Source organism: Pseudochaenichthys georgianus, chromosome 12 (genome assembly GCF_902827115.2).
Source record: "Pseudochaenichthys georgianus chromosome 12, fPseGeo1.2, whole genome shotgun sequence".
Classification (NCBI taxonomy): domain Eukaryota; kingdom Metazoa; phylum Chordata; class Actinopteri; order Perciformes; family Channichthyidae; genus Pseudochaenichthys; species Pseudochaenichthys georgianus.
The window spans coordinates 5,059,742-5,075,774 of record NC_047514.1 but is presented as its reverse complement, the minus strand read 5'-3'; the positions used below and the strand labels follow the sequence as shown (position 1 = coordinate 5,075,774).

At 42.6% G+C, this 16,033-nt stretch overlaps 1 protein-coding gene across 4 annotated transcripts in view; it reads left to right on the top strand.

The window, feature by feature from the left end:
* The window catches only part of grin1a (glutamate receptor, ionotropic, N-methyl D-aspartate 1a), a 35,753-nt gene extending 19,995 nt beyond the window's left edge, over positions 1-15,758 (top strand). For 2 of the 4 annotated variants that reach the window (XM_071204951.1, XM_071204952.1), the window contains 10 exons: positions 326-438; positions 892-1,040; positions 1,382-1,539; positions 2,066-2,227; positions 2,531-2,640; positions 2,948-3,093; positions 3,370-3,420; positions 9,768-9,794; positions 10,462-10,572; positions 13,861-15,758. In XM_071204951.1, coding sequence (XP_071061052.1) covers positions 326-438; positions 892-1,040; positions 1,382-1,539; positions 2,066-2,227; positions 2,531-2,640; positions 2,948-3,093; positions 3,370-3,420; positions 9,768-9,794; positions 10,462-10,572; positions 13,861-13,929 — 1,096 coding nt within the window. In that variant the 3' untranslated portion in view covers positions 13,930-15,758. The remainder of the gene's footprint in view (positions 1-325; positions 439-891; positions 1,041-1,381; positions 1,540-2,065; positions 2,228-2,530; positions 2,641-2,947; positions 3,094-3,369; positions 3,421-9,767; positions 9,795-10,461; positions 10,573-13,860) is intronic. The other 2 variants (XM_034095673.2, XM_034095674.2) reach the window with 1 other exon arrangement.
* Positions 15,759-16,033: the final 275 nt, after the last annotated feature.

The following is a 16,033-nucleotide window of genomic DNA, read 5'->3' as shown; positions in this document are numbered from 1 at the left end:
CGTGTGCCCATGTGTGTGTTTACGTGTAATCACAACTGAATGGGTGAATGTGTGTGTGAGAAATGTGTGTACATGCACTCCTGAGCGCTGTAGATCTTACCTCGGTATGGACACGGAGGCAGAAAGAGGTGAAGATCGGCTCCAACCATCCCACTGCTCTCTCCCTGTCTTTGTCTGTTTTCTTTCCCAGTTCGTCTTCCTACTTGCTTTGCCCGCTCATGTTCAGTTCCCTTCCCTGCCTGGGGTCGCCAGGGGTTTCCTCCCTACAGGTTCTCTGCGATTTCTCATTGTATCTCCTGCAACCCTCCCAATTTCTTCCCTCTAGCCCGTTTGGAAGATTTAAAGTAAACAGTGAAGAAGAAGAAGAAGATGCCCTCACCTTATCATCTGCTATGTGGTTCTCCTGGGGAGTGTTGCTGAACTCCGGTATTGGAGAAGGTAAGATTATAAAGGAAAGTCATTCCTGAAAATCTCTAAACCCTCATGTAATCGCAAGTACATGTAGCCTTTCTGCCAGAGCACTGTTATGCTGTTGAGTACTTTGGTCTTACACAGTTTCGCAGTTGGAATAATGAAGGCATTTGTGGTTCCAGGCGATGTCTTGCTGTCATGTTTTTCTTTGAGGATGACAAAGTAGTAACTTTCAAATAAAATTTTGTGGAGAAAGAAAGTGACAGATCCCATCTTTAAACAGCTTACACCTGCTCTAATGATTTGTTTCATGTGTCTTCCAGTTTCCTTTTAATGTCTGGTATTTTTAGAGGGCTATATTTGTATTTCTATGTAAAGTTATGCACGTTTTTATATTAAGGTAGACGGTTCATTATTTGCAGTAGTAGTTGTTAAAGTAGTAAAAGCTCTTATCCTTTTGTTTGTTAACTCACCAAACAGGTGCACCGCGCAGCTTCTCAGCGAGAATCCTAGGTATGGTGTGGGCCGGATTTGCCATGATAATTGTGGCATCCTATACTGCCAACCTGGCTGCCTTCCTGGTGTTGGACCGACCTGAGGAGCGCATCACCGGCATCAATGACCCAAGGGTGTGTAACGGGCGGTATTAGGACCAATGTAACAGTTAGGCCTACTGGTGACACAGTGGATATCTCCGCCAAGACCTCCTCTCCAGTGTGCTGATTAATTGTTGACTGTACGATTTGCATCTCGAAACGCAATAATGGAGTTGATGCAGAAAGACCAGGTCGAAGCCAGTTAACAAGCTGATTTTAAACAACCAAAACATGTACTTCCCAGATATGAGCAGATGGGGTCCCAGATTGTATCTTGCTCCATTTGTTTCTCTTTCTTTTCAAATTACATTTGTTATTCACAATTAGTAATCATGACTCGACTGTTTGTGTCTTGTCCCGGTCTCTGAATCCAGCTGAGAAACCCATCGGACAAGTTCATCTACGCCACGGTGAAGCAGAGCTCCGTGGACATCTACTTCCGGCGGCAGGTGGAGCTTAGCACCATGTACCGCCACATGGAGAAGCACAACTATGAGAGTGCCGCCGAGGCTATCCAGGCTGTGCGTGACAAGTGAGTCTCGGCCAGGCCGGGCCGACAACAGCTAGTGTCGGCCGGCTGCTCCATTTATCAGACACACAGACCAGGGTCAGTCCAGTCAGCTCAGGGGGGGGGACATGGACCTTTGGATCAGACGGAGGTGGCGGGACTTACTGCAGCGCTCCCTCTGATCCGGGCCCATTGCCCAGCCAAGACAGATGCAGGGACAGGAGCGAGACACGTGTCCACAGCATTGGCACAAGTGTGAGGTTAAGCTAACATTGAGTCAAGAAGCACCCTTTTTCAGGTTGTACCAAGACGAACATCTTTCAGATGGGGGGAATCCAATGGGGGACGTGCCCTCACCCATCTGGCATTGGATTTCATTTGGGCCATAAGAGCGGTAGAGATTGCTGGTAATCGCTGTATGACACACACGATCTGGTGTGCGAGAGAGAGAGAGGGGTGGGAGCCGTAAATGTGTATGTAAATCATTGTACTGTTGCGCCGTAACCCCCTCCTTCCCCTCCTATTCCTCCTCCCTTCCCCTCCCCCACAGCAAGCTGCATGCTTTCATCTGGGACTCTGCGGTGCTGGAGTTTGAAGCTTCGCAGAAGTGCGACCTGGTGACCACGGGAGAGCTGTTTTTCCGTTCGGGCTTTGGCATAGGCATGCGCAAGGACAGCCCCTGGAAACAGAATGTGTCCCTGGCCATTCTCAGGTCTGTCCCAGCCGAAGCTGCATTACTCGTATGACTTTTTGTTTTTGTTTCTTATCAGTATGATTTCATGGTCAGGTATTGACCTTTTTTATTAACCATTTAATACATTGCCTTATGTCACATCTTATATCTCTGTATCTCCCCTTCCCTTCCCTATCTGTCTGTTTGTCTATGTTTGTCTGTGCTCCTGTCCTGCTGTCTCTGTCTCATTTGTTTAGCTATCTGGGAGTAGGCAACTCAGGTATTGCACCAATCACAGGGTGTATTAACTTTGTTACCTCTCTCTCCACCAACCCCTTGCAGTTCTCATGAGAATGGCTTCATGGAAGACCTAGATAAAACCTGGGTGAGATACCAGGAGTGTGACTCAAGGAGCAATGCCCCAGCCACACTCACCTTTGAAAACATGGCAGGTATGGTCCATAAGGCATAGGAAAAGCGTTAAAGGTGATTGGACAAAAACTGCAGTGGTAAGGTACTGGAGCCCTTTTTTGTCCAATACCTTTACAATATCGTTGTGTTAGTGTCGGCGTGGTTGCCTTGTGGAAGTGTGCCGTATAGTATCTTGTGCTGTGACGTGTGTGGTTGTGGACTTCAATTAATATTGTGTGGGTTGCAGCTGCCTCCATCAAAAGGAGCTGGTTGAAAAGGAAGGGGCGACCGCTGATCAGCATCTGACGTATATCTTTCTCTGCTCTGTTTGTGTGTCCGTCCTAACAGGGGTATTCATGCTGGTGGCCGGTGGGATTGCAGCAGGTATCTTCCTAATCTTCATTGAAATCGCCTATAAGCGCCATAAAGACGCCCGCAGGAAGCAGATGCAGCTGGCCTTTGCGGCGGTCAATGTTTGGAGGAAGAACCTGCAGGTAAGATCGATCCCCTCCGCTCGCTCACACCCAGGGTGGAAAGGCTGAGACTTGGCTGCAAGAGAGCCAACAGAGCCCCCTACTAATGGGGGGTCGATTGGACTCTCAGCCTCTTTCGAAGCTTTTCCTTTTGCACTTGAGTGGTGGTCAGATTGCCAGATGACCGTCTGAGAAACTGTGATCTCGGATGCCTTCATGCACTGTAAAGCATCCTCAGTGGCCACCGTGTAGATCACAGTTCCTAGAGGCCAACGTGTCTCTTGTGTTTGCCTGCAGGACAGTAAGGAGGTCTCTGGAAGTCAAGCGATGGGAGGGACCCCCTCATTAGTATGTAACTAACTAGCAGAACCATCTCCACCCCCATGCCATCTCTGGCTGTTAGATTAACAGTAATATAATTAGCATCGCGACCTTCTAACATGAAGGCCACCCGACTAAAACTTCACCTCCTATGCGTCCATTGCATGAGCTATATGGTATTTCCCAAGCTGCTGCTGTGGCGCTTACACACTTCATAAGGTCAGATGACGTGGACATGGACAGCCTACCGTAACAAGCACATGTCCAGCCAGAGACATCCTAAAAACAGTGATTACAGTCCGGTTGATGCACTTTGATTGTGTCCTCATTGATTGCCTTCACTCTGAAGGCCATACTGACAGCAGCCAGGAGCTCACAATGCAAATAGAGCATAACGATTCAAATCAATGCCCACACTCAATCACGCTGCTTTGCCACGTCCGGTATTTTCAGAACTGTAAATGTGACCGTGTGTCTCTTTAGTAACTGCAGTGTGCGTTATGCAGACACCAAATACGCCTCGGAACTTATCCTGCATGACGGGGGCTTCATGTAAGCAGAAGCAGGCTTCAATTTAAAGGGTCAGCTCACCCACATCTTTAAATATATATAACGTTCTACTTGTCCAACTGTGTCTGGCCATGCAGATAGCTTTGATTTAAAGAGATAGCTTAGATGTTCTGAAGTGGGCTTGTATGAGGCTAGTGAGTGTAATACTTGTAGCTAATCACAGTCACGCACCCCCTTTGGTGTCTGAAAGGGAGAGTTTGGGTAAATTGTCAAACCATAACCAAACGAATGAACCAATCAAGGCAGAAGTAGACCAGTAACGTTTGTGTTCAGCGAGGGAACATGTATTATTTCTCAATAGAGTCTGTTGGCATTGAAGAGAGCATAAGTAACAGCATTAGCCACTTTTCATAAATGGCTGTAAGTAAGTAAGTAAGTAAGTAAAACTTTATTTATATAGCACCCTTCTCAACACGGATGTACAAAGTGCTTTACAGTACAGTACACAGGACACAATTCACAGTACAACTATAAAATGTAGAATAAAAGGCATAAAACGGCAGCAGGTAATACATAGGATAAAACATACGACAAAACACCCATAATAAAAAAAGAAAAAAAGAAGACAGCCACTAACTCACCTCCTCCGACGACCCAAAGGCCTGTCGGAAGAGGTGGGTCTTTAACCGCCCCTTAAAAATCTCTATTGAGGCCGCGGTTTTTATTATTTGGGGGAGTTTGTTCCAAAGCCTTGGGGCCACCGCCTCAAGGCTGTCAAGTAAAGTACACACATTCTCAGCATAGTAGCATAGTTTGGCCTTTTTCAGTTGGCTAAAAATAAGTGTGCCGCTGCCTCCTCCCACATTCCTTAGCTTCTGTGCTGTTACTCATACCAACCCTCCTAAAGAAAATCTTCTGCAATCAGTTTCTGTTTCGGAATTTGAGTGAGCCAACCCTTGAAGCAACAATCAATCAGTAAGGTCCTCCACTCAGCCGGCAAAGAACATGATGTGCCCCCGTTTCCTAATGCAATCAAATGGGGCTGTGGAGAGTTGGAGCACCCCCTCCTCCTCTCTTTGACACGTTCGCTCCCTGATTGGATAGCTTAGAAGTTGCAGGGTGGGAAAGGAGAGGGGCAACTGCCCGTAGACCTCGCGCTTCAGACTCCTGTCAGCGATGATCATGTCGATTTCTATGCATCCCTGAACAAAGGTGGCTCATGCGTGCTCATCTTGCTTATCGAGCGGCACCGTGAGCCCTGGAGCCAGAATACACAACGGTAATGGATTGAGTCTGATGCAAGGAGCACACATGGAGTCTACAAAGTCAAGTTGAGCTCAGACAATATGTTCTATTCAGAATATTACTCATAATGTTTGGGTGCGCAGATTAGATTATTCACCGTGATCTAATTCCCACACATTTAAAACGACAACTTGGTCATGTTTCACGGTTGATGTGGCCCTCTCCCTTCCTTAGTGCAGCAAGCACTGACACCTGGAGTCCATAGTTGACATCATGTGTGTGTTTGAATGCCATGGTGTGCTTCTCCTGCCTCAGGTGGGTGTACCACTTTAAACAACTGAGGCGTGACCTGAGAGAACGTGCACTTCTGACTAACTATCTGTGTATGCACTACATCTCCTCTATATGCTGATACTGCTTAAAAGCCCTCGTCAAATAAGTTTACAAAACATATAAAGGTGCATGCATGGTAATAATGGCATGCCCAAAGCATTCTTTAAGCAGCTGTAGGCACAGAGATGTAGTGGGGGTAGTCTAATTTACCTTCGTTGAGCACCTTTTTATATTCTGATAATGAATACAGCCTTTTTAAGCTATTTTAAAATCTAACATGAAATCTACTTGTGTCTAATTTACGACATGTAACGGATGTTCTGTACAAACGTTGCGAGATTATGAGAACCTGGAAACAGACATACAACAGACCCACACACCTCTCCTACATACGGGCCAGACACACAGACTTTACATTTGCTTTGCCTCTTCTTGTTGTCATTTAATGTCTCTGTGTAGTCATGTAATGTCTCTTTGTAGTCATGTAATGTCTCTGTGTAGTCATGTAATGTCTCTTTGTAGTCATTTAATGTCTCTTTGTAGTCATTTAATGTCTCTGTGTAGTCATTTAATGTCTCTGTGTAGTCATTTCATGTCTCTTTGTAGTCATTAATGTCTCTTTGTAGTCATTTCATGTCTCTTTGTAGTCATTAATGTCTCTTTGTAGTAATTTAATGTCTCCGTGTAGTCATTAATGTCTCCGTGTAGTCATTAGTGTCTCTGTGTAGTCATGTAATGTCTCTGTGTAGTCATTTAATGTCTCTTTGTAGTCATTTAATGTCTCCGTGTAGTCATTAATGTCTCTTTGTAGTCATTAATGTCTCTGTGTAGTCATTTAATGTCTCTTTGTAGTCATTAATGTCTCTGTGTAGTCATTTAATGTCTCTGTGTAGTCATTTAATGTCTCTTTGTAGTCATGTAATGTCTCTGTGTAGTCATTTAATGTCTCTTTGTAGTCATTTAATGTCTCCGTGTAGTCATTAATGTCTCTTTGTAGTCATTAATGTCTCTGTGTAGTCATGTAATGTCTCTTTGTAGTCATTAATGTCTCTGTGTAGTCATTAATGTCTCTGTGTAGTCATTTAATGTCTCTTTGTAGTCATTTAATGTCTCCGTGTAGTCATTAATGTCTCTTTGTAGTCATGTAATGTCTCTGTGTAGTCATTTAATGTCTCTTTGTAGTCATGTAATGTCTCTGTGTAGTCATTTAATGTCTCTTTGTAGTCATGTAATGTCTCTGTGTAGTCATGTAATGTCTCTGTGTAGTAATTTAATGTCTCTGTGTAGTCATGTAATGTCTCTGTGTAGTCATTAATGTCTCTTTGTAGTCATTAATGTCTCTTTGTAGTCATTTAATGTCTCTTTGTAGTCATTTAATGTCTCTTTGTAGTCATTAATGTCTCTGTGTAGTCATTTAATGTCTCTTTGTAGTCATTTAATGTCTCTGTGTAGTCATTTAATGTCTCTTTGTAGTCATGTAATGTCTCTGTGTAGTCATGTAATGTCTCTGTGTAGTCATGTAATGTCTCTGTGTAGTCATTTAATGTCTCTGTGTAGTCATGTAATGTCTCTGTGTAGTCATTGAATGTCTCTGTGTAGTCATTTAATGTCTCCGTGTAGTCATTAATGTCTCTTTGTAGTCATTAATGTCTCTTTGTAGTCATTTAATGTCTCTTTGTAGTCATTTCATGTCTCTTTGTAGTCATTAATGTCTCCGTGTAGTCATTTAATGTCTCTGTGTAGTCATGTAATGTCTCTTTGTAGTCATTTAATGTCTCTTTGTAGTCATTAATGTCTCTGTGTAGTCATTTAATGTCTCTTTGTAGTCATTAATGTCTCTGTGTAGTCATTTAATGTCTCTTTGTAGTCATTTAATGTCTCTTTGTGGTCATTAATGTCTCTTTGTAGTCATTTAATGTCTCTTTGTAGTCATTTAATGTCTCCGTGTAGTCATGTAATGTCTCCGTGTAGTCATTTAATGTCTCTGTGTAGTCATTAATGTCTCTTTGTAGTCATTTAATGTCTCTTTGTGGTCATTAATGTCTCTTTGTAGTCATTTAATGTCTCTTTGTAGTCATTTAATGTCTCCGTGTAGTCATGTAATGTCTCTGTGTAGTCATTAATGTCTCTTTGTAGTCATTTAATGTCTCTGTGTAGTCATGTAATGTCTCTTTGTAGTCATTTATTGTCTCTGTGTAGTCATTTAATGTCTCTTTGTAGTCATTTAATGTCTCTGTGTAGTCAGTAATGTCTCTTTGTAGTCATTTAATGTCTCCGTGTAGTCATTAATGTCTCTGTGTAGTCATTTAATGTCTCTGTGTAGTCAGTAATGTCTCTGTGTAGTCAGTAATGTCTCCGTGTAGTCATTAATGTCTCCGTGTAGTCATTAATGTCTCTGTGTAGTTGCTCTGTATCTCTACGTCATCATTTAGTGTCTCTTTATTGTCATTTTGTTTATCCTTCCGGTTTGTAGTGTTGGATCTCTTGGTTGGAACGTTTCTTTTCGAGGGACATTATGTATGCTCGATAGGCTCGTTCAGTAATCCATGCAAATCAAAAAGAACAGTGAAGTTTGGATTTACGTTCATCCAATACACGCTCTGTATCTGCTGTGCATGCATTATGCAATCGATTACTAACTACTTTGCATTATCAACAAGGGGATAATGTGTCACGGCTTTTTTCCTTTCCCGTAAAGTGGACAAGAAATCAGTGAATACAGATATTAAACTCACTAAAGCAATCTGGCTAGGTCTCATAAACACGTTGGTAACACTTACAACGTGTCTTCTGTCTAAATGAGTGAAGGCATTCCTACAGCCCAACGCTGCAGTCTTGTATCTAAATTGAAAATTGAGTTAGTTGAAAAAAAATCATTTTACAATTACACATAAAAGCACTCTGTATGTTTCTTTCGATCACAAATGATGCATTACATTGGTAAAAAAAGATGTATAGGCTGTTCTATAAATATACATCATATAGATTTACTGATCTCAGCGTGATCACTGGTGCAGAAGGTTTTGCCGACCACTACATCACTACGAGGATACAGGTCTGCCTTCCAGTCTTCCCTTTAACAACAGAGGTTACTCAGAAGTGCACCGTCTGAAGGAGACGGAAACTGAAGTCAGTTTGGGATGAAATCAAAAAACTCATGATGATGAATATGGTATTTAATGATGAAGCCCTGCAGCGGCTTCATCTGTACGAGTCACCATGCCGCTCTCCATCCGATGGTCCAGCATGCAGTGCATGTACGGACTGTGCACACGCAGCTCCTCATCAGGGCTCTGAGCTCCTGCCGCCTCACATATGTGTGAAATATGAAGGAAAGTAAAGATTACAAGAAGAGACGTCACCTTGGCCGTTTCTTCCTGAACCAAGAGTCATACAGTTAGTGGCACTTCCTCCATTTACTAACATGAGATGTCATCTTTCAACAGGAAAGTACTTTTATTTTATATACCTGCAATAAAATCGAGTGATGTCGTGCACCAATCACTCCTCTGCCGGCGCTCATCTATCCTCCCCGCCACCATGTCATTAGAAAATGGCGGGGTGATATAACGGTGCCCTAAAAGAGCCTAGTCATGTGACCTGATGAAAAAGGATGAACTGCGGGGGCCATGCTGGCCAGGATTGATTTGTCATGCTATTTGTTTTATGTTTAATTATTCTATGTTTTCCTCCTTTTTCCCCTCTCTCCATCCATTAAACGTTCTGGCATGTTGAAATTCACACCACACTGCCCCGCCCGGCTGAAGGGCCTCCCCCCCTGCAACTACTCACCCATCCTCCACCTATACTTTACTAACATCCATCCTAGAACGCTTTTTTTATTTTTAAGAAATAGAGAATAGAAAATATTTTGTTTTTTGCACTTTAACTCGGATAAAGAATATATTTTGCAGCTGTAGTAGCGTGATCATTTCTTTATACATTTATTTCAAATGCACTTTTCTCCATTCTCCATTCCATTCCCTTGCGTGTGGGGTGAATTTCCATTATACCGCTTTGAGGTATAATGACTTTAAATGGGCTTAACTTACTGACTTTTTGTCGCTGCTGTTCTCCTTCTTGATATGCATTTTATGGCCTCCGATACTATAGCTCGACGTTTTTATACTTGCCTGGCTTTGGATGTGGATGTTTGCTTTGCTAAGTCTTCTTTAAACACCTCGCTCTTTTTGGTTCCCTTGGCTTTTGCTTAAGGATCTTTTTTAAAGTAATAACGATCAAGTGGATGGAAATTTATTTTATTTTCCTTTTCTCCCCCTATGCAGCCCTCTTCCTCTCTAGAGACTCAGGATGTAAGAATACCTTAATATGAGTTTTTATTTTGCACACAAACACTATTATTTATTCAGTTAAGAATAGCTATTGGGCTCTCTGATGGTATGAGGGCCATCTTTTAAGGATACGGTTAAAAATGCTTCTCTCTTCTCATTTCTATCTCTGTTTTGAAAGAACTGCATTTAGTTGTATTTGTTTAGTTGATCCAATTTTAAATTTGCTTGTTTGTTGAGATGAGAAAGTGGAATCTTTGTGTTCAGGCAGAATTTATTTAGAAGTGTAACGTAGGTATCACACCCACTGACATCTTTACTAGTCATCACTCATTCCAATGCATTTGAAGGGGGTCGAGTGAGTGTGTCAGCACATTTCTGGAAGGCCACCGGGCCATCTTGTGCCGGCCCAGTGTAATAATGTAGACCAATGCCCTCATTCAGACTGAAAAGACTACTTCCACTCTCACATCTAACAGGCTTTATCCCTTTCTTTCTCCCTCTTTGCGCATTTGATATTTCCAAATGCTGTAGTCTTTCTCATAAGGACCCTCTCTCTATTTAGACCACATACAATAAGGTCATTGACTCGGGTGGTGTTGGTGTTGGTGGGAAAAACAGAACGGGTGAAACCACGGTTCTCACCCTGGCCAAAGGACATGAATAATGTTTCTACATATATTCATTTTAGGATAGGAAAAGTGGTAGAGCAGAGCCCGACCCCCAAAAGAAAGCCTCTTTTAGGTCCATCAGTACCAACCTGGCTTCCAGCATCAAGAGACGTAGGTCCTCCAAAGACACGGTAAGGAGACGAAGAAGCAACATCTTCCCCCTCTTTACTCCTCCTCCTCTTCCTCTGTCTCTACTTCTCTCCTTTCTCCTCCTCTGTCCTCTCTGCCTACATCTCCATACCGACCGCGAGGGAGTCCCATGTCCTCACCCACCATTTCCACACGGCTCCGCGGCCTCTGCCACGTGTCTGTCCGTTCACCATCGATCAGCCATCACCATTTAGCATCTGTAGATCCTCTTACAGGCTGGAGGGCATCAGGGCAGGAACTCAGGTCAGGCCAGGAGCTGGGCTCTGAATATGGCGAGCAAGCCAGGGTCTTTTAGGGCTTAAGGGGGGGGGGGGGACAAAGCAAGCAGTCTGCCAGTGGTGTTTTGTTTTGCGCTGCTCTTACTCTCCGCCTATGGTCTGGACGTGGATTCTGGCGATTGTGTGCTGTATTGGTGGTGTGTGTGTGTGTGTGTGTGTACTGTACTTTACGTACAAGTTATATATATCTTTGTCCGTGTCCTGTCTTTTTGACTTGCTTGATCCTTCGTATATCCATTGTTTCTTTGCACCTCCCACTTCCTCTGTTTGGGTTTCAACCGCTGTCTTTGCTTTTGGTTCGAAAAAGCATGCGCTGGTGTCTTGTCATTTTTTTCCCTCCAAACAATCCATTTTCAAGGTTGTCGCGATGGCCGGTGCTCGTGTGGAAGAGAACTAATGTCTTATTCTTTTTTTATCAACATGTCTATTTCAGGATTACACTCATGGATTTCTATTGATCAATTTACTTTTGGTTTGATCATACTTTCTTTGTCATAATTCTTGTTTATTTTTCAGTGTCCTTGTGATCCGAACTGTGCATGCCTTATTCAGGGTGTATTTCAGGTGTTGATGACGGCCTTCTTTTATGCTTTAATTATATTTTTGTTTTGTTTTCCAAACTGCAAAGCCTTAGACTCTCACTGTGTTACAAATATGAGCTATGCTGTCTTTATTTTTAAACCACCATCTCTTTACCTTTGCTTGCCTCCTTTGTTGCAGCACATTGAGAGTGTCAGGTTTTCTCCGCTCATTTACACTTGAGTTGAAAGGTCCTGCTCGTTGCGGTTGGGAGACTGTACTCCATACGCTTGGAGTACTCTGACAAACCATTGAACCGCACTCATTTGTGCCCAGCTGCTCCGCCACATATAGCTGGTCCAAATCTGGCATGAGATTAAAAAGCAGAATTATCTCTGGAGATAGCACAGACATCTTCAAGGAAAAGCTTCTTCCCAGGGGAGACGTATCCTACGTCAGCTAAACTACAACAAATTATTATTGTGTGTTTTTATTTGATCTCATGTCTTTCTCTCTTTCTCTTGTTTTAACTGTCTTTTATTTCAAATCGATGTTTTCTGCCTTGAATCGAACCACCTTTACTCTCCCCTGGAGCTTTCTCAATAGCATTGGTCACATATGAAGAGAAGAAGAGTGGGATCGCCATTGTTACTATGTTTGTCTCCTACAAAGTCATGTTCCCACACAACTAAACCACATTCTCAATAACGTTCCGTGGGTGTTTTCTCCCGTTGTATTACGGTCAAAGTTTCGAACACAATAAATGTTTCCCTCGAAACCAAATTGACAATCTGGTTTCATTGTATGGGAACGTCGTCTTTAGGAGAAGGTTTCTGATGCCTGCTTGAGAGCCGTATAGCTGGAGAAAGGGCTCAAAGCGGTCAAATCCAACAGTGTAGATGCTCCAATCGCAAGATGTCCCATTCCCAGTCTTTGACCATTATTTTGATTTTATATAAATGTTCTTCTTTTATATTAATGGATATCAATGGACTTGAGTGTCAGTGTCCCTCACCCACATGCCACACTGCTCCTCTCTCCCTCTGCAAGCATGCCGACGACTGTACCTGTCCTAGCTGTAGCAACAGAAATAACCTCTGTAGTTATATCCTAAGAAGAATCACCATAGCTGTGTTGCATACATAGCTTTACAACCATTACCTGTAGTTTGCTGGTCCACTTGACCCCAGCAGGGTGCGCTGTTAGCAGGCCCTCAAGGTACAAGACATGAGGAGACCCACATGGGGGCTGTAAGCCATATGATGATGATGCAACCTGCGGGTCAAGGAGATGAGGGACATTCACTCTGACTCTCAGAAAACATGACGTTTCTCAATTCAGAATGGATGTCGCTCCGTCTGTCAGCATGTTGGTTGCATCATAACAGCTTCTTAAGCTCGTATGCTTGAATGTATTGGCTCTATCGGCTTAAAAAGAGAGGCACGTTAATCCTAAAATCTTGCTCAATTGAGAATGACAAACAAAAAGTACATTTAAGATGGGTACACTGAAGACTCTTCAGTGTTTTGGTTACGCAATGTCAACTATTCATTAGTAATGCATTAAGTAAACAAAAGATGCTCTCTTGCACACTGGATTATTGAAACAGGATTTTCCAACATAGTGCCGTGAGTCAGTGAGTCAGGATTATGCTGGCACATTGGACCCAATCCGTGTTCCAAAACATGAGCCTATTCTTTAAAGAAATGCATGTTACAAGCTCTAAGTATGATGCAATCGACTACACTCACAATGATAACCAGAGATTGTTTCTATATGTGCACTTGTTAGCAGGAGAAGCAGCCTCAGCACTGCAAAATATGGCTTACGGCTGTCAGACCACACACTCTCAAAATACTCAAGACAGAATCACAGTTGCCATAGAAACTAAGCACCTGCATGAAAACGGGATCTTGTTTCCCCCTCTCAGCACTGTAGACGCCTAACAATTCAACGCACTCTGCTTTATAAGAAGCACATTGGAGCCGGGAATGGACGTAAAAGTCCGGCACAACAGCACTTTGAAATTCAGAGATTCATCTTCTTGTCCATGAGCTAAAATTAGAATGGGCCGCCTGTCTGCATGCGTACAAATGACTGGGGAGATAAATGACCTGCCTGTTTTCCCTTGGCAGGAGATTATCACCCGGAAAAAAAATGATGCCTGATTCAAATGTGCTGTTGTCTCGAGACTCCGGACTTTACGTCTTCTCCCAACTAGCCCACCTCAGGCACAACCTTAGCAAAAAATCCAAACTGATCCAACAAAATAAAACGACAAAACTGTGGTTTGCCCGAGAGGGGTTAGAGAACCCTCATGCTTCCTTATTTCTGCCGAAATGAAGCACCGGTGTTCTTAAAATAAGATATGAATGTCTAGATAAGTATGCCAACGTTCTGGCAAATGCTGCTTTTGTCTAGAAATGACTGTCTGTCTTCTTCCTCCCTCCCCATTTCTCTTCGTCTCTGCAGCAGTACCCACCTACTGACATCACGGGCCAGCTCAACTTGTCTGACCCGTCTGTCAGCACCGTGGTTTAAAGAGAGGGGAGACGCCGAGGTCCGCTCCCAGAGGAGAGAGGAAACGAGACGAGGGAAAGAAAAGGAGAGGAAGAAGTGGACGGGGAGAAGGAGAAGAGAGAAGCCATCTCCTCGTTCCCTTCACCACTCAAGTTGAGGCTTTCATTTCACCGCCAGTCGAGGGAAGCTTCGGAGGAAACTTGCTTGCTGAAGAAGTGTCTGACTGAACTTGCACCTTTTTGATAGTCAGGATTACCTGGCGTTAGATATCTGTAGGGTCCCTGAGCATGCACAGAAGAACCCATCTGACTCACATATACAATCTTTTCCTTCTGTATATTATTAGCAAACTTATTTAACCTTGTTTTTTGTCATTTTGCTCACTCACAGAGACTTAATGTTTGATGTTCAAAGTTCCTGACCCGCTGTATAAGTTTAGCAAGCCAGGTTTAGTTAGTTAAGTTTAAGGAAGTACTGTACTTAACATATCACTTTAATTAGGGCTTAAATACCATAGTGATACACAAACAGCATATACCGCAATACAAGACGTACTGTAAGCTTCAATCGATATCAATTATTTTTTTAATGCAAACTACCTATGTTTTTATCTACACTTTAAAGGTTTTTAGAAGATGTTGCTTTCTTTGAGAAGCACTATTAATGGCACTAAGGATAAGGAACTTGTGAAGATGATGGGAGCATGTGAGCGCTTGTATATGAATAAGAGCTTTATGTATCTGAATGATGACATTTTTATTTTGAAGGCTGTATACCAGATTCTATAGTTGTTTTCCCCTTTAATCGTGCACTTATCAACCAAATGCATGTTTTTGTGTTCTTCTAAGAACTCAAAGACATTCTGTTAAGCTTAACTGCCATTCAAAGCAAGGTGCAAGCTGAACGCACTGAATATTTGGAGATCTGATCAAACCGTTAAGACTGGTGTTCTTATGTATGTAACATGTTCTCATTCGTGAGCCATGTTGCTTTTGGGGGCGCCCTCTCTCGTCCTCTCTCCTGCCGCAGCAGTCTTTCTCATTTCCAGTCTCTAAGGGGCTGCATCAAAGGGCCAGATTTTTAACTTAACCGCCACTCGGTCTTTCATGCAAAACCTCGTCCAGGCGTAACGCCGGACAGTTTTTCACGAAGGAACCCCGAGTGAATTCAAAGCATGGTCTTGGTTAGGCGTAAAAACAGGCCGTTTCCCATTTTCTGGAGCTGAGAAACCACTGCTGTTTGTTGAATCACCTCGTGTCTGCTCTCTGGCACTGCATAGCACTTTATGCCGAGGCGTCTCCCAAACAGTCAAATAAGAATATCGATTAGTCGAGAAACTACAACAGAGTAACATCAGTCAGACATATTAACTTCAGATACAGTATCTACACAGCCTTTAGAAGATTACTAATGACCATTGAAACAACTTCACAAAGTGCAAATCAGAATTTGGTTTTCTAACTCGAACCAGGAGTTTGTTTTCTGATCATGTTCTCATTCCGGCCTTTGCATGCTTACGTGTTACTAACAGTGCTTGGGTTTGTTTTTGGATGCGTGTTGTTGCCGTGTACAGTCAGCTGTGTGGAGCACTCCCTGTAAATAGATGTGGTGTAGATAGGTTTGAGGAGATTGTACCGCTTGTATTACGACTGCAGCTGAGAATGTCTAGTAACACACATCAACAACAGTTGTGATTCAATGGCATGAAACAAACACACACATACACAAACACACACCAACACACACCATCACTTGTTTTTCTTACCTTTTCAAGTAATGATCTTGCATTGAATCATCTTGTTTATACAACTGTAAATAAAATATACTTGCATTGCCAAGTCTACCCAATCCTATGATGTTATAGTTGTTTAATGGCTCGCAACAACATTATAAATACATCTGTTACATTTATTTTTGGGTCAATCCATGTATGATATTGTCACATGAAGGAATTCTGAGAAATGTCCATCAAAAACTCACAATGCATAATGATAACTTCAAAAACAACATTACAAAATGGACCTATTTAATTAACAATGGGAAAAAAAGGAACAAATCATGGTTGCATATGAGAAATCAAAAAAGTAGACAGCCTTCAATTATTGTCAATTACTTTTCCATGGAA